The 21,550-nt window shown below is 38.0% G+C and overlaps 1 protein-coding gene across 16 annotated transcripts; it reads left to right on the top strand.

The window, feature by feature from the left end:
* The first annotated feature begins 3,089 nt into the window (after window positions 1-3,089).
* LOC107772585 (uncharacterized) lies at window positions 3,090-21,049 on the top strand. 16 transcript variants are annotated; one of them, XM_075252355.1, is made up of 14 exons: window positions 3,090-3,272; window positions 5,218-5,384; window positions 5,505-5,719; window positions 5,806-5,975; window positions 6,428-6,674; window positions 7,247-7,419; window positions 7,616-7,673; window positions 7,787-7,884; window positions 7,967-8,281; window positions 8,367-8,537; window positions 8,629-8,913; window positions 8,997-9,261; window positions 17,751-17,960; window positions 18,467-21,049. In XM_075252355.1, the coding sequence occupies exons 6-9, from the start codon at window positions 7,411-7,413 to the stop codon at window positions 8,111-8,113; spliced, it is 312 nt and encodes a 103-aa protein (XP_075108456.1). In that variant the 5' UTR covers window positions 3,090-3,272; window positions 5,218-5,384; window positions 5,505-5,719; window positions 5,806-5,975; window positions 6,428-6,674; window positions 7,247-7,410; the 3' UTR covers window positions 8,114-8,281; window positions 8,367-8,537; window positions 8,629-8,913; window positions 8,997-9,261; window positions 17,751-17,960; window positions 18,467-21,049. The 16 variants fall into 16 exon arrangements, 8 of the variants coding, with proteins under 8 accessions (XP_075108456.1, XP_075108454.1, XP_075108455.1 ...); XR_012708915.1 differs by lacking the exons at window positions 5,218-5,384; window positions 7,616-7,673 and adding exons at window positions 18,118-18,175; window positions 18,289-18,386 and having other exon boundaries at window positions 3,098-3,272; window positions 18,467-21,047; XR_012708917.1 differs by lacking the exons at window positions 5,218-5,384; window positions 7,616-7,673 and having other exon boundaries at window positions 3,097-3,272; window positions 18,467-18,829; window positions 20,816-21,040.
* Window positions 21,050-21,550: the final 501 nt, after the last annotated feature.

The following is a 21,550-nucleotide window of genomic DNA, read 5'->3' as shown; positions in this document are numbered from 1 at the left end:
CGGAACACGTTTTGAACATATACCTTTAGACACAAAACTTATTTGGAATAGTCAATTTATAATGAATAACTCGAGACTTACAAGAACATCATAAGATTCATTTCTAGGAGAGAAGTTTAGCCAACATACCTCAAATTCGCCCCTTAGTGATATTACAATTATCCACTACACTAAGCAACTCCAATCTACAATAACAACATCCAATGGGACTAATATTAGCAGTAATTTCTATAATTTAGGCCATTTAGGCACTTTATCAAACACCCAGTAGGCATGAATCTATTACATATCTTAACCATTGAATTAGTTCATCTAACTACTACCATTTATCAATAATTTATCCCACCAATATTATTAAATAATTCATAACTTCCAACATCACATACACGACTATCCATCCACACCCAACCAACAGAATTCCATCAAATAATCACCTCTCAACCTCTACAATGGCTATGAACTAAATTGGGAACATATGGCTTCCAATCACTATCCCATAAGTTTCAATACTTAATTTATACTCACATACTCATAATAAATCCATGCATGTATGTTTAGGGGTGAAGAATTACCTTTTGAAAGAAATCTTACAAAACCCTCCTTTATGTTTTTGAAGACATTTCTTGAAAATTTAGGTATTTTATGTGTAGATTTCATCAATACTAGTGTAGAAATGATGAAATTTTACATCAAGATAATGGGGATTGCTTACCTTGAAGAAGATAGGGGTGGGTGGTCTTGAGAGACTGGAGAAGAGCTCCAAAATCCGTCCAAGTGAAATGGGAGAAAAGAGCCCCCAAGGTGAGTACTTAAAAAGGCTTCAGGTGGGGGTAGCATGCCAGTTCCAGTGCCAAATGCCTATACTTCACTGGTTTTCAAAGTTGCTGAGAGGGCTGGCATGCACGGAACATAGCACGCTCCCAATTATTTTATTTTTGATTTCTTGCTTCTCCACTCACCCTCAATTGATACCTTCTTATGATATAACCCTGGATTGAATTCCAAACCTTCATATAATTATGAAACCATGTTTACAAAATAACATCTTTTTCATTTAATGTATCCAACTTGTTACACCCAAATTCTTCCCCTTCACAAAACCGCTTAATATGTTCCAACACACCTTAAACATATATTTTCATTTCAAAATGATGTGGTTCTATCCCATAGGTCTCCTTTAATACTCGAATACTTTATTCCCAAATATTGTTGGCGCACTTTAAAATTTTAAATCATTAGAAAATTTTAACGGGGCCTTATACTTGTAATGAAATAAATATATTGGTGTATGTATTTTACATCTGAAAAAGTTTTTCATTTTCTTTATTCAAAAAAAGAAGGGTTGCAAGTCTACTATTCATTTTCATCTGTTCAAAAAATAAAAATCTGGTATATGGGTCTTTGTCTGTAAGAACAAAGAAATAGCACGGAACATGAATCCTAATACATGTTAAGAACTCAGGGAAATTCATAAGCTCACACCAACCACCAAGAAGCAGTCTTTCAGATGCACACGACTATTTTGGATGATTTTGCATCGTAAAGTGTACTATTTATATTTTTCTTTGGTGTAAGTATATACTTCAATCTCGGAACATGCTAGATGGAACCATGTGTACAAGTTTTAGGGAACCAACATATTTAATTACACGTTAATTTATAATCTTTTATTAGTGTTAGTGTCTTCTGATTGTATGCATCTGATCGCAACAAGTGTGGATGGAGGAGTGTTACTTTTTTTTTTACATTTACTGTTGAATTGTGTTCAGAATGTTTTAGAAGATTTTGCACATTATACAATAATGATTAATCTCATACAGGGGCCAAGAAAATGTTAGGCATGCTTGATTACCTAAAATTGCAGTCTAATCTTTAATCGTTAAAGCAGTGAAACATACCAGATATGTTAAACAATTTCAAATCAATCTTAGTCCATCCTATCTGAATTCCCAAAGAAGGGGCATAACGGTGGTCACTAATGACAATAATGAGTTGATTCCTACTAGAACTGTGACCAGTTGGAGGGTGTGTATGTACTATTGCAAACTCAACAAAATCACAAAGAATGATCACTTTCCACTTCATTTGTTAGATCAAATGCTCGATAGATTGGTCGGCCATGCTTTCTATTGCTTTCTTGATAGGTACTCGGGGTACAACCAAATTCTCATTGCTCCGGAAGATCAAGAGAAAACAACCTTTACATGTCCATGTGGTACTTTTGCTTTCAAGCGGATGCCATTTGGTTTGTGCAATGCACCGACGACTTTTCAAAGTTGTATGATGGATATTTTCACGGATATGGTGGAGGACCACCTTGAATTTTTCATGGATGACTTCTCGGTGGTTGGAGATTCTTTTGATGATTGTCTTGCAAATTTGGACAAAGTGTTGGTCAGATTTGAAGAGACCAATTTGGTGCTCAATTGGGAGAAATGCCATTTCATGGTCGAGGAAGGTATTTTCCTTTGCCACAAAATTTCAAAGGGTTGAATTGAAGTTGACAAGGCAAAGATAGAGGTATTTCTAAGCTTCCAACCCCAACTTCGATGACGGGTGTGCGGAGTTTCCTAGGCCACGCGGGGTTTTACCGGCGCTTAATCAAAGACTTCTTTAAGGTGATGAACCCGTTGTGCAAGCTTCTTGAAAATGCCACTAAGTTTAATTTTAATGATGATTTCATGAGAGCTTTTGAATTGTTGAAGCTCAAGTTGACAACTATTCCCATCATCACCGCTCCAAATTGGAGTGTGCCTTTTGAACTTATATGTGATGCAAGCGACGTAGCGGTTGGGGCTGTTTTGGGCAACGCTCAACAAGAATCACTACAAGAAAAAGCCTTATCTACGACCAACTTTTAGGGACAAGTTAATAATCCCGTCGCAATAAATATATTTATTGGGACGAGATTATATTGCGGCACTTAATGCTTTATTTTATTGGGAATGTACTAAATTTGGGCCCTAGAGATATTAGTAACCGGTCCCAAATTACAATTCGGAGGCATTGAGCGTGAGTGTGCCGCCAAATCTAATACCAAAATATTAAAAAAATTATTTTTTTCTGAAAAATCAGGCGTCAAAACTAATACATTGAAATAAGAAGTTTTAAGTAGTAAAGAAACTCTCTGTATCACAAGTCGTCAGCTCTGCCCTAGTATTCCGCCAAGCTCTGCCCGTCTCCTTTATCCGTGTTTTCTCAAAACGCAAGTTCTGAATCTGGTTGTGTGTGAATCTGCCCAAGTTTCCATATCGCTCGTTTGAGAATCCGTGGTATGCCCCCTCTTTCAAGTTGCTCTTTTTCGTTGATTGCTTCGCTTATTCGAGTTCTTCGATCTTCTTCTTCTTCTCTAACATTAAAAAATTGGTAAGGTTTCAGATTTGGGTATTTTTTTTTCTTTTGTATAATCAGTGAAAATATTATTGGGTTGGGATTCCTAAATTTGATAATTTAATTTTCTGAAGTTTATCTAAAATTGCAACTCTGCATTGTATGCGGCATATTTTAATTGCATTCTTTTGCTTCGTTGATGTGTGTTTCTGCCTTCCCCACTTATCTAATCCCTGTAAGTAGCAGTCTCGTTTTTGTACTATAGAGGAGTGATGGAAGCATCTTTTTGAATTGCTAAAATTATGTTTAGTGATACCTAGCGGCTTGTAGAAAACTATTGTGCTTAGCGAATCTTAAAATGACAACGAGAAAGAATTTAGCTTAAAGATATGCTGAATTTCATGAATAAGAATATGTAATAGCTTATTAATTGACCTACAATTGAGAAGTAGGTGATGTTTTATTTGCATCTGCAAATACCAAAGTTATTGTTGCAACATTGTCTGGTTTGCATCTATATAGAGCAGGAGTTAGCAGCATGTTGTTTGAGTAATGGTTAGTTACATATCATATGGCATAAATAGTGTATTGAGTTCTTTCTTATTTGTCAGTACCTACTCTTAATGTAAATGTAGTAATGAGATAGCATCTGGGAAAATTGCAATTCCTTGTTGCTTGTAATGAAAAATATATATTGGTTGTATGTATTTTACATCTGAAAAAGTTTTCATTTTCTTTGTTCAAAAAAAGAAGGGTTGCATACTATTCATTTCCATCTGTTCAAAAAATAAAATTCTGGTGCATACTTTCATTTTACAGATGTTTTAGCTCTTACTTTACTCTAGTAGTTAGCTGTTGGAAATTTTGTTTATCAAAAGAGTTGGTAGTTGGAAATACCTTTTGTCTGATTGATGACATTAGAGTTCCACACAGATTAGATGCATATATGGCATGCTTTATATGTGAGTAGCTGGAGATTGGGCATCCAGAATTGCTTTCTACAGTTACTGCTTTGTGTAACATCAGTGTTGTAAATTTCTCTGGATGGTACTATGAACAGCTTAGGTGGATTAAGAAAACTGCACCAAAAAATGATCATATTTGAAATTCATTAGATTTTATGCTCTCTGAAAGAAGATTTTGGTATACTTAGCTAAGGTAAGACCTCATTAATTTTGCATAACTACGAGGAGAAGTTAGTTTATGAGCCAAGTAATGTCAAGCATACAAATAACAGTGTATTCACATATATTTTTCTTTCATATAACTAAGCAAGAGAATATGGGTCTTTGTCTGTAAGAAAAAAGAAATAACAGGGAACATAAATTCCAATACATGTTAAGAACTCACGGAAATTCATAGCTCACACAAATTACCAAGAAGCAGTCTTTCAGATGCACACGACTATTTTGGATGATTGTATCGTAAAGTATATTGTTTATATTTTTCTTTGGTGTAAGTACTTACTTCGATCTCAGAACAGGCTAGATGAAAACAAGTATACAAGTTTTAGGGAACCAACATATTTAATTACAAGTTAATTTATGATCTTTTATTTATGTTAGTATCTTCTGATTGTATGCATCTGATCGTAACAATAGTGGATGGAGGAGTGTTACTTTTTTCTACATTTCCTGTTGAATTGTGTTCAGAATTTTTTAGAAGATTTTGCACATTATACAACAATGATTATGCTCATACATGGGCCAAGAAAATGTTAGGCATGCTTGATTACCTAAAACTGCACTCTTATCTTTAATCGTAAAAGCAGTGAAACATACCAAATATGTAAACAATTCAAATACATCTTAGTTAAAAAAGATGAGTATGATTTTGTGAGTGTTAATCCATGGAGATTTTTGAAAACAAATGAGACTTTTATTTTAGCGGAGCAAGCATCTCAAGTATTTTATGCTAGTGAAAATTCCAACAAAGGTTGGCATGTAGTGAGGAAGACTCAACCTCATGATTCCTATGAGATTGTGAAACAAATGGATGATGATATTGTAGACTTGGGAAATCCTTCACTAAAGAAACAAAAAAGAAATGATGAGGTGAAGTATCTCTTTATGAATTAGTATATTCATTGTACATATTCTGATGTCATGGTTTCTTTTAATATTACAATTATCACACATTTTTTCTTAATTTGTTTTACTTTTGGCTCTTTGCAGGTTCAATATGAAACCATCAATGATTGAAAATGAGGTGGGATAGACTATGAAGACTACTGCCAATTCTGCATTCGTCGCACCAGGTGCTATAAGAAAAGGACAAGGAAGAGGATGGGAACTTAGATCTTTGGTTGAGAAAGAGAATATACCAACTAAGAGTTTATTTTCTCAATCTAGTGATCTAGTTAAGCAATACATCCAAACAATTGAAACATGTATGATTTTTCAAATCTAATATTTTTAATTTGCATAACTGAATTTAAATGCTTAGGTGTAAGTAATATGATTTTTTTTTAATCAGGTGCTATACGGAAGGGACGAGGACAAGGGCTTAAAAACTCTACCATGTCTGCTAGTCAAGGAATGATACATAAAAACTCCATCGATCGTGAGAAAGAGTATATGCAAATTGATATTCCATTGCCTTCATCTATTGATCAAGTTAAGCAATACACCCAAAAATCGAAACAAGTAAGTTTCTCCAAATCTGTTGTATTTTTCATTGCATGTATAACTGAAATTAAATGCCAAATCTTTTACTAATATAATTTCTTGGGTCCAAGTGCTATAGGGAAGGGACGGTAGCAAATGCCTAAATCTTTTTTCTCCTCTTTAGGGATTTCTAAAAATGAGGTGGGAAAGAGAGTGTTAATTTTGCTAATCAATGTATGTAAACTCCTTCTAAAAGTACAAGATCGAATTTTACCATGTCTTCTAATCAAGAAACGCGTACAATGAATAAAAACTCCCTGGTTCTTGAGAAAGAGTATATGCAAACCAATATTTTATTGTCTCCGTCTACTGATCAAATTATGCAACACTCCCAAACAGCTAAAACAAGTATGATATTTTGAATCCATATGTTATTAATTTGTAGAACTAAATTTTGATGCTATAGTTTTTACCAAATTATGCAACTGTAGGTTCATCTAATCCTGGAAAGGTAAAAAGAGTTCGAGGTAGGAACAAGTGCAAATAAGTTGCATCACTTGAAGTCGGACAAAAGCTGAATGTAATCTTTTACAACAATCGAACGGTTGGAACAAATAGCAAACTATTTTCGAGGCACTTGGGTAGAATAGTACGTGACCGCAATATGTGTCCGTTGCAGTATCATCGTGGAATGATATTAAGCAAGAAAATTTGAATCACATGTGGGCAGCTATTGAGGTAACAAATGTAGTCACGAGTATGTTGTGCATTTTGAGCCTTTTTAAGTCTTTTTTTTGATGAATGTGTTTTGATTTTTTAATTGCGATTTCAGTTTCTTTATTTATGTGTATTGAGCTGAAGTCTGTCATAGCTACTGTAAGTTTTTAAAAAAATCATTTGTGTTCCCGTTGTTCTGCCAATTGTGATCTCAATCCTTGATTGAGTTTCTAACTTCTTCGTTTAACTGAGAGTCGAGTTTAACAATTGTTTGAATGAGTCCTTGATTGTGAAACTTCATTTGGACTGGGAAAAGTTGAATAGCTATGTTGTGAGCATCATCGAAGAGGAAATTCAAGTCCTAGTTGAAAATAATACTTGAAAGTGGAAGTCTTGAAAGTTAGGAGAAGTTGTCTTCTTTAGTTTCTTGCAAAAAGTGCAGCAATGTAGGTGAATTCTTTTCATTTTCTTTTTCTGTTATTACTGAAAAGGCTTCATGGTAGCTTCATAACTGAAGAGGAATTGAGAATTGTATTACTTTGTTGATTGTATCTTGCAATGCATTTAATAAACCAATATTTTGATTATTGTAGGATAAATTTGAGAGTGTTGACATGAATGATCATCGCGATCATATCTTGGGATGGATGAAAGAGCTATGGAATAAATAAAGAGGACACTTGCATGCAAAATATGTGAATGATAAGCCAATCCAACATGTTCTTAAGAATATTCCAATGGGCGTAGACAAGAAAGAATGGGAGTGGTTAGTAAAGGAATATTTTTCTACATAAAGTTTTCAAGTATGCCCAGTGATTTAATAGTCTATTTTGCCAAAGCATCTGCTGTCTGATTCCTTCCCTGACACCAAATACTTTTTTTCCGCTATACTTGGAATCAAACATTAGTGTACTATTTAAATTGATTACAATAATTATATTTAAGCTTATTGTTTCACAAAGGCAAGAAGCAACACGAATGCAACAAACCGAGCTAAGTTGAAGATGCTTCATCATATGGGTAGCAAACCTATTCGAGAGATTATTTATCAAAAGATATTATCATAAAATATATATTTTCCTAAAGGAAATATTTATGAGGTATTTTTTGACATGTTTGCCTTTGATGTAAAGGGCAGAAAAGATGGCAATCCACCGATTTGGCAACAATTATCTTTGAAACTCGTAAGAAAAATAACAAGCTTGCTGAACCTGAAGCAATTGAAAAACATGTATGTTTGGTAAATTGAATATGTAAATGACTTGAAATTATTATGGGTTTTGATATAAAATATTTTTTCATATTTTTTGTAGGCTTTGATTGAAGAAATTGTTCAGTTGGATCCATCTCTACCTAGCATAAAGATAGTAGAAAAATATTGTGGACCTCAAACTCGTAGCCATGTATCTGGCTTTGGGGGTAGAGTAAAGGCGAAAGACTTGAAATGTGGCATTTCTTAAAACGCTGAATTACTGTCCGCGCTACGTTCAACTAGAGAGGAAAACAAATCTTTCAATGAGGAAAACAAATCCTTACATGATCGCTTGAGAAAGTGAATATGACAACTAAGAGTTTATTTCCTCAATCTAGTGATCTAGTTAAGCAATACATCCAAACAATTGAAACATGTAAGATTTTTTAAATCTAATATTTTTAATTTGCATAACTGAATTTAAATGCTTACGTGTAAGTAATATAATTTTTTTTCATTAGGTGCTATAGGGAAGGGACGAGGACAAGGGCTTAAAAACTCTACCATGTCTGCTAGTCAAGGAATGATACATAAAAACCCCTTCGTTCTTGAGAAAGAGTATAATGCAAATTGATATTCCATTGCCTTCATCTACTGATCAAGTTCAGCAATACACCCAAATGTTGAAACAAGTAAGTTTCTCCAAATCTGTTGTATTTTTAATTGCATATACAACTGAAATTAAATACCAAATCTTTTACTAATATGATTTTTTGGGTCCAGGTGCTATAGGGAAGGGACGGTAGCAAATGCCTAGATCATGTTGCTCCTCTTTAGGGATTTATAAAAATGAGGTGGGATCTTTCCATAAGAGTGTTGTTTTTGCTAACCAATGTATGCAAGCTCCTTCTAAAAGTACAAGATCGAATTTTACCATATCTTCTAATCAAAAAACGCGTACAATGGATAAAAACTCCCTCGTTCTTGAGAAAGAGCATATGCAAGCCAATATTTTATTGTCTCCATCTACTAATCAAGTTATGCAACACTCCCAGACAGCTGAAACAGGTATGATATTTTGAATCCATATGTTATTAATTTGTAGAACTAAATTTTGTTGCTATAGTTTTTACCAAATTATGCAACTGCAGGTTCATCTAATCCTGGAAAGGTAAAAAGAGTTCGAGGTAGGAACAAGTGCAAAGAAGTTGCATCACTTGAAGTCGGACAAAAGCTGAAAGTAACCTTTACAACAATCGAACGGTTAGAACAAATAGCAAACTATTTTTGAGGCACTTGGGCAGAATAGTACGTGACCACAATATGTGTCCGTTGGAGTATCATCGTGGAATGATATTAAGCAAGAAAAGTTGAATCACATGTGGGCAGCTATTGAGTTAACAAATGTAGTGACTAGTATGTTGTGCATTTTGAGTCTTTTTAAATCTTTTTTCCAATAAATGTGTTTAGATTTTTAATTGCGATTTTAGTTTCTTTATTTATGTGTATTGAGCTGAAGTTTGTCATAGCTACTGTAAGTTTTAAAAAAATTCATTTGTGTTCCAGTTGTTCTGCCAATTGTGATATCAATCCTTGATTGAGTTTCTAACTTCTTCTTTTAACTGAGAGTTAAGTTTAACAATTGTTTGAATGAGTCCTTGATTGTGAAACTTCATTTGGACTGGGAAAAGTTGAATAGCTATGTTGTGAGCATCATCGATGTCACGACGCAATTCTCCTTCTGTAAGATGTCAAAATCCTAGAACTTAAACTTCCGTTTTAGGGATTAAGTATCCCAAAATACTCTGAAACCAAGAACAAAACCTCCCGACAAGTCACATAAGCATAAGATGATACGGAGAAAGCAATAAATAGGGGATCAGGGCTATTACTCTCAAAACAACCGGTCGGGTCGTTATATTCTCCCCCTCTTAAAATAATCGTTCGACTTCGAACGAGCATAGAGACATACTTGAAGTGGTGAAAAAAATGAGGATAACGGCTGCGCATATCATGCTCGGTCTCCCAAGTCGCCTCCTCGACCGTCTGACTCCTCCACTGAACCTTCACTGAAGCAATGTTCTTTGACCTCAGCTTTCGGACCTGCCTGTTCAAAATACCCACCAGCTCCTCAACATAAGATAAATCATTGCCCAACTGGACTGAGCTGAAATCCAACACATGAGACGGATCGTCGTGATACTTCCGGATCATAGAAACAAGGAATACTGGATGAACTCCTGCTAGACTGGGAGGCAAGGCAAGCTCATAAGCAACCTCCCCAACTCGCCGAAACAACTCGAACGGGCCAATAAACCTTGGGCTCAGCTTGCCCTTCTTCCCGAACCTCATGACATCCTTCATGGGCGAAACCAGGAGCACGACCCGCTCTCCAACCATGAATGCAACATCGTGAACCTTTCAATCTGCTTAACTCTTTTGTCTGGATTGGGCTGTGCGAAGTTAATCCTGAATAACCTTAACCTTCTCCAAAGTATCATAAACCAAGTCTGTACCAAATAGCCTAGCCTCGCCGGGCTCGAACCAACTCACTGGAGACCGACACCGCCTACCATACAAAGCCTCATACGGTGCCATCTGAATGCTAGACTGATAACTGTTGTTGTAGGTAAACTACGCAAGTGGCAAGAACTGAACCCAAGCACCCCCAAAATCAATCACACACGCACGCAACTTATCTTCCAATATCTAAATAGTGCGCTCGGATTGTCCGTCCGTATGAGGGTGAAATATTGTACTCAACTCTACGCGAGTACGCAACTCACATTGTACGACTCTCCAGAACCGTGATGTAAACTACGTACACCGATTAGATATGATAAATACCGGTACGCCATGAAGCCTGACAATCTTGCGGATGTAAGCCTGAGCCAGCTGCTCCAAAGAGTAAGTAGTAACCACAAGAATGAAATGACCTGACTTGGTCAATCTATCCACAATCACCCAAACCGCATCGAACTTCCTCTGAGTCCGTGGGAGCCCAACAACAAAATCCATAGTGATCCGCTCCCACTTTTACTCTGGAATCTCCATCTTCTGAAGCAATCCACCCGGTCGCTGATGCTCATACTTCACCTGCTGACAATTTAGGCAATGAGCTACATATTCCACTATGTCTTTCTTCATCCGCCTCCACCAATAGTGCTGTCTCAAATCCTGATACATCTTCACGGCACTTGGATGAATAGAATACCGCAAACTATGGGCCTCCTGGAAAATCAACTCACGAACATCTACATTAGGCACACATAGCCTGCCCTGCATCTGTAACACACCGTCATCTCCAACAGTGACTTCCTTGCCATCACCATGCTGACAAACAGATGGGGGTCATCATAATGACGCTCCCTGATACGATCATAAAAAGAAGAATGAGAAACCACACAAGCAAAAACTCGACTCGGCTCAGAAATATCCAATCTAACAAACTGGTTGGCCAAAGCCTGAACATCCAATGCCAATGATCTCTTTGCTGCTGGTAGATATGCTAGGCTCCCTAAACTTTCCGCCCTGCGACTCAAGGCATCTGTAACCACATTTGCCTTCTCGAGATGGTATAGAATAGTGATATCATAATCCTTAAGCAGCTCTAACCACCTCCGCTGACACAAGTTAAGATTCTTCTGTTTGAACAGATGTTGCAGACTTTAGTGATCTGTGTAGATCTCACAAGGAACATCGTAAAATAGTGTCGCCAAATCTTCAAGGCATGAACAATAGCTGCTAACGCAAAGTCGTGGACATGATAGTTCTTCTCATGCACCTTCAGCTGTCTAGACGCATAGGCAATCACCCTACCGTCCTGCATCAACACCGCGCCGAGACCAATCCGTGATGCATCATAATATACAGTATGAGACCCCAAACCTGTAGGCAATACCAATACCCGGGCTGTAATCAAAGCTGTCTTGAGCTTTTGAAAGCTCTCCTCATGCTCCTTTGTCCACCTGAACGGAGCACCCTTTTGGGTCAGCCTGGTCATAGGTGCTGCAATAGATGAGAAACCCTCTATAAATCGACGGTAATACCCCGCCAAACCAAGAAAACTCCAGATCTCTATAGCTGAGGACGGTCTAAGCCAACTCTGCACTGCCTCAACCTTATTCGGATCTACCTTGATTCCCTCACTCGACATTACATGTCCCAAAAATGCCACTGAATCTAGCCATAACTCATACTTTGAGAATTTTGCATATAACTTCTTTTCTCTCAAGGTCTGAAGCACAGTCCTCAGGTGTTGCTCATGATCCTCCCGACTGCGGGAGTACACCAAAATATCATCAATAAACACAATGACGAATGAGCCAAGATAGGGCTGGAATACACAATGCATTAAGTGAATGAATGCTGCTGGGGCGTTGGTCAGCTCAAATGATATCACAAGGACTTGTAGTGACCATACCTAGTCCTGAAAGCAGTCTTTGGGATATCTGGCTCCCGAATCTTCAACTGATGATAGCCTGAATGCAAGTCAATCTTGAAAAATACTCTGGCACCCTGTAACTGATCAAATAGGTCATCAATACGAGGTAATGGATACATGTTCTTCACTATAACTTTGTTCAACTGGCGATACTCAATGCACATACGCATAGAACCATCCCTCTTCTTCACAAACAAGACCGGAGCACCCCAAGGTGACACACTGGGCAGAATGAAGCCCTTATTAAGCAACTCGTGTAACTGCTCCTTCAACTCAGGAGGACCCATGCGATATGGAGGAATAGAGATGGGCTGAGTGCCCGGCAATAAATCAATGCCAAAGTCATTATCTCTGTCATGCGGCATGCCCAGAAGATCGATTGAAAATACATCTGGATAATACCTCACTACTTGGACTGACTCAACTGTAGGGGTATCAATACTGACATCTCTCACATAAGCTAGATACGCGTCACACCTATTCTCAACCACTCATTGAGCTTTAAGAAATGAAATAACTCTCACATAAGCTAGATACTCTAACCACGGTAATCCTGGCATAGCCAGCGTCACGGTCTTGGCATGACAATCAAGAATAGCATAATGGGGTGACAAACAGTCCATGCCCAAAATAATATCAAAGTCTACCATACTGAGTAATAATAAATCGGCTCTGGTCTCAAAACTACTAAGAACAACCAAACACGACCGATACACACGGTCAACAACAATGGAATCACCCATAGGTGTAGATACACCAACAGGAGAACTCAAAAAATCACGGGATACGCCCAAATATGGAGCAAAATAAAATGACACATAGGAATAAGTGGAGCCTGAATCAAATAAGACTGACACATCTCTATGACAGACCAGAACAATACCTATAATGACAGAGTCGGATGCAACTGCCTCTGTACGAGCAGCAAGGGCATAGTATCTGGCCTGGCCTCCCCCTCTAGGGCGACCTCTATCTGCCCGACCTCCACCTCGAGCTGGCTGAGCAGGTGGAGTGGTAGATGGTGCTGTAATCATATCCTAGGGGCCCGGTGGAGCACGCGGTGCCTGAGAAGTCTGTGGAGGTTCACCCTTCCTAAGTCTAGGGCAATCCCTCACCACATGGCAAGTGTTGACACAGTCAAAATAAGCTCTCGGAGGGCATGACTGCTGCGATAGGCTCGGGCCAGGTCGCCTGGATTGACCGCTGAAAGCACCCCGTGCAGAAGGTACACTATACACTGGCGGTGCATAATAAGGCTCCTGGGGCCTAGGAGTAGCCGGAATACCACTGGCGGCTGAAAGTGCTGAATGAATAGGGCAACTCATATAGCCCCTACCATGACGAACTGTAGCTGGGGCACGAGCACCTCTATAAGTGCCAGACTCGCGAAACCTCTTGGGCTCCCTCTCCTGTCTCTCCCGAGCAAGCATACTCTTCAATCTCCTAGCAATCCCCATAACCTGCTGGTATGCAATATCCATCTCCAACTCCCGGGCCATGCTAAGCCTGATAGTGGGGTTGAGCCCCTCATTAAACCGATGGACCCTCTCTCGAATTGTAGCAACCAAGGCTGGTGCATGCCTAGCCAAATCACTGAAGTGAACTGCATACTTGACACTGTCATAGCACCCTGGCGCAACTACTCAAACTCTGCGCGCCATGCATCTCTGAGACTCTGGGGAACATACTCCATCAAGAACATATCCGAGAACTAAGTCCATGTAATTGAAGCTACCTCAGCCAGACTACCCAACTCATAAGCACGCCACCACTGATAGGCTGCTCCTCTAAGTTGGAACGTAGTAAAAGAAACCCCACTCGACTCCGCTACACCCATGGTACGGAGGATACGGTGACACTCTTCAAGAAAACCCTAGGCATCCTAAAATGCCAAGCCACTAAAAGTAGGAGGGTGGTACTTCTTGTACCTCTCAAGCCTGAGCTGCTCAGAAACTGCTGCCCTAACCTCGAGCTGAACTGGAGCTACCGGATGCACCGGTATGATCTCTAGAACCTAGTCAACCTGAAGCCGTCGTGGCTCTGGCGTACGGGCGGCGGGAGTCTGTGCTCCTCCCCCGGCCTGAGATGTGGCAGGAGCAAGTGGAATCAACCCTGCCTGAGCTAGAGTACCAAACATGCTCAAAAACCGGGCAAGAGTCTCCTGAAGAGCTGGCGCAATAACAGGCGTCTTAGGTGCCTGCTCTCCAATTGGGGCTGCTGGTGGCTCCTCTGTAGCAGCTCGTACGGGTGCTCTGGCTGCACCACGTGGACGTCCTCGGCCTCTACCCCGATCCCGACCTCTCGCAACTCCAGCAGGGGACGCAGGTGCCTGGTAATCTAATCCGCCTGTACGTATCCTCACCATCTGTGAGAGAATAGAAGACAGAAGTTTAGATTTCCGAAGTCAACAATTTCGCATGACAAGGAATAAAAGAAGTAAAATTTTTTCCTAACAGTTCCATAGCCTCCCGAAGATAAGTACAGACATCTTTCTACCGATCCGCGAGACTCTACTAAACCTACTCGTGACTCATAACACCTATGAACCTAGAGCTCTGATACCAACTTATTACGACCCAATTCTCCCTCCGTAAGATGTCGTGGGAGCACCTAGTCTCTACGACTAGGCAAGCCTAACAATTGCAGAATAATAAAAAATAGAGACAGAAACAACCACTAATATCAACATATAACAATATAACGGAAAATATCGCTTGGCATGTACAAGTAACCAACATCTCGAGTATAACAATATTTCCAAAACTTGGTAATCACAAGTCACAAGCTCTAAGAATTTGTCTACCTACTTCTATACATCAGTAACTAGAAGAAATAAGGGAGGAACAACATGAAAGGGACAGAGGGGGACTCCGAGATCTGCGGACGCAGGCAGATATACCTTGAAGTCTCCAGAGCAGCAGCAAGTACACAACTAATAGTGGGGCTGGTAGGAGTTACCTGGATCTACACACAAAACATGTGCAGAAGATTAGCATGAGTACACCACAACGGTACCCAGTAAGTACCAAGCCTAACCTCGGTAGAGTAGTGACGAGGTCAGGTCAGGGCCCTACTGGTATATAATAATTTAAGGCATAAAAATTAGCAATGTAATAAAAGACTGGAAATTTAACGAGGAGAAATTACAGAAAGCTAACAGCACAACACATAAGGATAAACAACGGGGGCACTCCCGAGATACCGTCTCGTAGTCCCAAAAGTAAATGCTCAACAGGGAATCTCCCGAGGTACCGCCTCGTAGTCCCAAAAGTAAATATGCAGGAGATCTCCCGAGGTACCGCATCGTAGTCCCAAAAGTAAATATGCAGGGGGATCTCTCGAGGTACCACCTCGTAGTTCCAAAAGTAAACAGACAGCTCGAAATCGATGGAAACAATAATTACAGCAAGAAATCCTACAGTTTATGGCTAAATACGAGTTAAGGAAAACACATGAAATCACCTAAGTATGTTGTACAGGTTTTAAATAAGCAATTAAGACACGTAGACATGCGATATTAGGCTAACAAGATAACTACACATGCTGGTATAACTCAATTAAGACGTAACAGGTTACTGCTCAGTAAAAACTAGATTTTTTAACAATTAGCTCGTGTAAGCACTCGTCACCTCACGTACACGGCGCTCACATATCAGAAGTATCACAACAATACCAAATCCTAAGGGAATTTCTCCCACACAAGTTTAGGCGAGCAACATATCTCGAACCAAGCTCAATCAATCAACAAGAATGCCTTTTTCCTCGAACTTATAACACTAAATGGCCCAAATCTAGCCAAAAACCATCACATACTATAAATACAACTATAATAAACTAATCTAATTAATGAAATCAAGACTTTAACAAGAATTTCAAAAATTGCCCCAAAAAGTCGACCCGGACCCACGTCTCAGAATCAGGAAAAAGTCACAAAATATGAACACCCAATCAACCACGAGTCCACCCATACCAAAATTACTCAAATTCGATACCAAAATCTCAATCAAAACCCAAAAATTCGGTTAAAGAACTTTCCAACGTTTTCCCCAATTTTCTCAACCCAAATCCTCAATTAAAAGATGAAATTAACGATAGATTAGTGGAATATAACTATAAATGAGTTAAGAATCATTACTCAATAGCTTCTTCTGAAAATCTCTCAAATTATCGCCTAAATCCGAGCTCTCAAAGTCCCAAAATAAAAATGGGATAAAACACTCGAATATAGCCTTTTTTCGCCCAGCGATCTCGCTTCTGTGAGGGGTTCACCGCTTATGCGGTTCCTCACCAGCGAAAAAACCATCGCAGGTGCAGACTTAACTTAAGTCTTCAAAAATCGCTTATGCGATCAAGGGCCATTTCTGCGCGCCCGCTTCTGCGTTCCTTTCACCGCTCTTGCGAGTCCGCTTCTGTGAGACTCTGACCGCTTCTGCGGTCCCAGCCAGCCAGGCCAAAAATCACTTCTATGGCTCGATGGCCGCTTCTACGGGGTCGCACCTGCAGCCCAAAGGGCGTAGGTGCGATTACACCAGGTGCAACAATTTCAGCCAATCCAACACATTTCCAAATGATCCGTTAACCATCCGAAATCAACCCAACGCCCTCGGGACCTCAACCAAACATACCAACAAGTCCTAAAATATCATACGAACTTAGTCGAGCCCTCAAATCACATCAAACAATAATAAAAATACAAATCACACTCCAATTCAAACCTAATAAACTTGAAACTTCAAACTTCTCAACCGATGCTGCAACCTACCAAATCACGTCCGATTGACCTCAAATTTTACACAGTAGACAAATTCGACATTCCGGACCTACTCCACCTTCCGAAATCGGAGTCCGACCCCGATATCAAAAGTTCACTCCCGATCAAACTTTTCAAAAATTCAAGTTTTGCCATTTAAAGCCTAATTCAGCTACAGACCTCCAATTCATAAATTCGTAAACGCTCCTAAGTCCAAAATTATACAATAGAGCTAACAGAACTGATAAAACTCCATTCTTGAGTCGTCTTCACATAATTCCAACTACGGTCAAAATTCTAAAACTTAAGCTTCCGTTTTAGGGAATAAGTGTCCCAAAACACTCCAAATCAAGAACAAAACCTCCCGGCAAGTCACATAAGCATAATATGATACGGAAAAAGCAGTAAATAGGGGATCGGGACTATTACTCTCAAAATAACCGACCAGATCATTACAATCGAAGAGGAAATTCAAGTCTTAGATGAAAATAATACTTGAAACTAGAAGTCTTGAAAGCTAGGAGAAGTTTTCTTTTTTACTTTCTTGCAAAAAGTGCAGCAATGTAGGTGAATTGTTTTTCATTCTCTTTTTCTGTTATTACTGAAAAGGCTTCATGGTAGCTTCATAACTGAAGAGGAATTGAGAATTGTATCATTTTGCTGATAGTATCTTGCGATGCATATAATCAACCAATATTTTGATTATTGTAGGATAAATTTGAGAGTGTTGACATGAATGATCATCGCGATCATATCTTGGGATGGATGAAAGAGCTATGGAATAAATGGAGAGGACACTTACATGCAAAATATGTGAAGGATAAGCCAATCTAACATGGTCTTAAGAATATTCCAAAGGGTGTAGACAAGAAAGAATGGGAGCGGTTAGTAAAGGAACATTTTTCTTCAAAACATTTTCAGGTATGCCCAGTGATTTAATAGTCTATTTTGCCAAAGCATCTGCAGTCTGATTCCTTCCCTGACACCAAATATTTTTTTTGCTCTATACTTGGAATCAAACCTGTGTATTATTTAAATTTATTACAATAATTATATTTAAGCTTATTGTTTCACAAAGGCAAGAAGCAACAGGAATGCAGCAAAACGAGCTAAGTTGAAGATGCTTCATCATATGGGTAGCAAACCTATTCGAGAGATTATTTATCAAAAGATATTATCATAAAATATCTATTTTCCTAAAGAAAATATTTAAGAGGTATTTTTTGACATGTTTGCCTTTGACGTAAAGGGCGGAAAAGATGGCAATCCACCGACTTGACAATAATTTTCTTTGAGACTCGTAAGAAAAATAACAAGCTTGTTGAACCTGAAGCAATTGAGAAACATGTATGTTTGGTAAATTAAATATGTAAATGATTTGAAATTATTATGGGTTTTGATATAAAATTTCTTCATATGTTTTGTAGGCTTAGATTGAAGAAGTTGTTCGTCGGATCCATCTCTACCTAGCATAGAGATAGTAGAAAAATATTGTGGACCTCAAACTAGTAGCCATGTATTTGGCTTTGGGGGTGGAGTAAAGGTGAAAGACTTGAAAGGTGGCACTTCTTCAAAGGATAAATTACTGTCCGCGCTACGTTCAAACTCGAGAGGAAAACAAATCTTTGAACGAGGAAAACAAATCCCTACATGATCGCTTGTCTTCCTTAGAAAATGAGATGAAAGAAATAAAGAAAATAAGGTAATTCTTCGCTACTCAATAATCGCATGTCTCGCCTACGCCATCGCCCATTTCAACTGAATGACCACTATTTTTGTCTGCTGGCCAAGTTAGTAATAATATTCCTTACTTTTTAATTTTTTTTTGTTGATTTACATATAGTCACTTCTACTTATAGATTCTATCAGTTGTTTGATTTGACTAGCGAGTAAACTATGAGTAAACAGAAGAATCCCATCAATATACCACATGTATTGGGATTCTTTTATCACAACTAATTCTATCATCATTGATCCAAGAGTTGTGTGCCCAAGTTTCTGTTCACCATGGCAAGAGATATTACTTGCCACATTGTAAGGAAAACAGCATAAAGAAGGCTGAATTTTGTTAGTTATTTAAATGAAAATCCAAAAGTATTAGGTGGTTAAAATGCGTCAAGTGTTTTAGTGATGGAAGTATATGCTTTACTAAATCCATTCTACTGCCTGCTCTTTAAATAAGCGCTCATTCCGTGTTGAGTCTGATTTGCTGTATTTCTTGTTACATTAGCCGGGGTCAGGAGCTTCTCTGAAGCATCCATGTGCTGCATATATAACAATTCTAGATACACATACATTTTCTTTATGCTTTTGGGCTGTTTGACATGCACTGTTTGTCCAATTGTACACTTATTGGGTCAGACAAGTATTATATATAATTAAGACTTCAAAACTTTTGATGTGGCATCGTATTTTGCTCTGTAAATTTATCCAGGTATTTTGTCAGATTTTATCAAACAAAGAAAAATGAATGCAGAAAAAGATAATAGAATTTCTCGTTGTTTTGTTTGCTCTATTGGCAATTTAATAAGAGCGTTCTTCATGGGTATGCATAAAAAGTGTTGGATAGGGAGACTCTTTGATGTGTGGGGTTTAAGGCATATACACCTAGTGGCAAGAGTAATCACATGTAAGCATATCAAAGTGGAGTAAAGGTACAGACAGAAGTGCATTTTCACCTAAAAAGGCATTTCAAAATCTAAAGATGTTTCACACCATCAGCATACTTCTTCTGAAAGCTGTCTTATAGTGATTCCTTTACATATTATAATGCTGCTAACATTGCAAACTTAGATTCTGAAGAGTTGACGAAGAGCTTTTCCTCTGTTGATATTTTTTATTTCATCAATAAGTGACAAATGACACTTGCACATGTTTATGATAAATGATGCTGGGTGATAGCACCAAACTACCAATTATGTACTATGTAGAGATTTCTAATTGCAGAGCTGTATTGAACTTATATTGTAGTTTAAAGTTTCTATCAGAAAAAAACATACTTGTGACTTCGTTTTACTTTACCTAAGCCTTTCCAGGACACGTATGGATAAATTCCCAGACCATAATGTTCCAAAATGATTAACATGCCAAAGTTAGTATTAGTTATGTTCTTGCAAAGTTGTATAGGCCTAGTTTAGGCTAATTATCGATGAGACACTTCTTGCACGATATCGTGTTGCTTAAAGTTTTAAGTAGCTACTACAGAAGAACTCTTACATTCAAATAAGTTTGTTTTACATGTTGTTGATATCTTGCATAGATTGATATATTAAGAAGATCACATAATCTTTAAACATGTACTGAATATCAACATGCTAACAGTTGTGAATTAATGACATTTCATTCTTGAAGTAGCCTCGACAACTTGAAATGAATACATTAGGCACAAATATGGTGTAAAAGTGATTTATGGTACTCGGAAGTTTCTCCTTCAGTGGCTGCATCTTACTTCTATTGTCTGATTTCTATGACACTATCTTTGGAATCTTGTAGATCTTCTTCAACATTGTGTTACTCTGCATCTTCATCTAAAGCATGAATAGTAAAAAACAAAAGAATAAAGTGCCGGATTTTTTCGAATCAAAGTTTGATTTACCATCCCAAAACTTTTCTAATTAATTTTTCTTATATTTTTGCAGCCTTGTTGATGTTGTTGGATAACACCTGATGAATTTAGATCTCTTTTGGGCAAAGCAATTTAACCATTTCAAGTGTAATTTTACATATATTATTTTATCAATAGTTATTCATCATATTTTAAAATTTTATACTTACAGGTTTTGAAGATTGAAGGTACAAGAATGCAAGTTTGGAAGATACACAAGCTCATTATTATTTTGCTAGGAATGTTATGTAAAACTTGATATCGTTGTCTAACTCATGATGTTAGCTAAGTATTTTTGTTAAGGTGTTGAGCAAATATTGAAACTAACATGATGGGATGTTAACATTGTAATTAATATCTTTTTATACCAAGAATTTTTTGTAGCAAATTGATATTTATTTATAAAAATAACTTTTCTGAGACATCGAGCTTTAGGACTAGTTGTGGTTAATAAGAGACCAGAAATACGGTCGTTAAAGTAATTGCAGTTATTTTAAATAGGGACTAGTGGGGCTCGTTTCTAAAATATAATCTACGACCAGTTAAAAGCTAGTCGCTAAAAGTGTTAACGGCTGGAAAATATATATTTTTCATAATATATTAATTGTCTATTAGGGACGGAAAGGCTGGTCTCTAATAGTGTTTAATGACCAAAAAATATCTATTGGAATAATATGTTAATGGTCTACTAGGGACGAGGTCTCTATAAGTATTTAACGACTAGATGTTTCTCTCGTCTCTAAAAACATTTAAAGACCAGGTTTTTAAACCGTCGTTGTAGACCTTTAGCGGTGGAAGCTATTGCGACGAGTGACGACCAGCTTTTTCCCGTCGCAATTGATTTATTAGGACTAGATTTGGATCTTTAGTAACCATTATTCACTTCCTTAAAGGCAATGTTTCTTGT

The sequence above is a fragment of the Nicotiana tabacum genome, chromosome 4 (assembly GCF_000715075.1).
Source record: "Nicotiana tabacum cultivar K326 chromosome 4, ASM71507v2, whole genome shotgun sequence".
NCBI classification, from domain to species: Eukaryota; Viridiplantae; Streptophyta; class Magnoliopsida; order Solanales; family Solanaceae; genus Nicotiana; species Nicotiana tabacum.
This window is presented reverse-complemented; position numbering and strand designations above follow the sequence as displayed.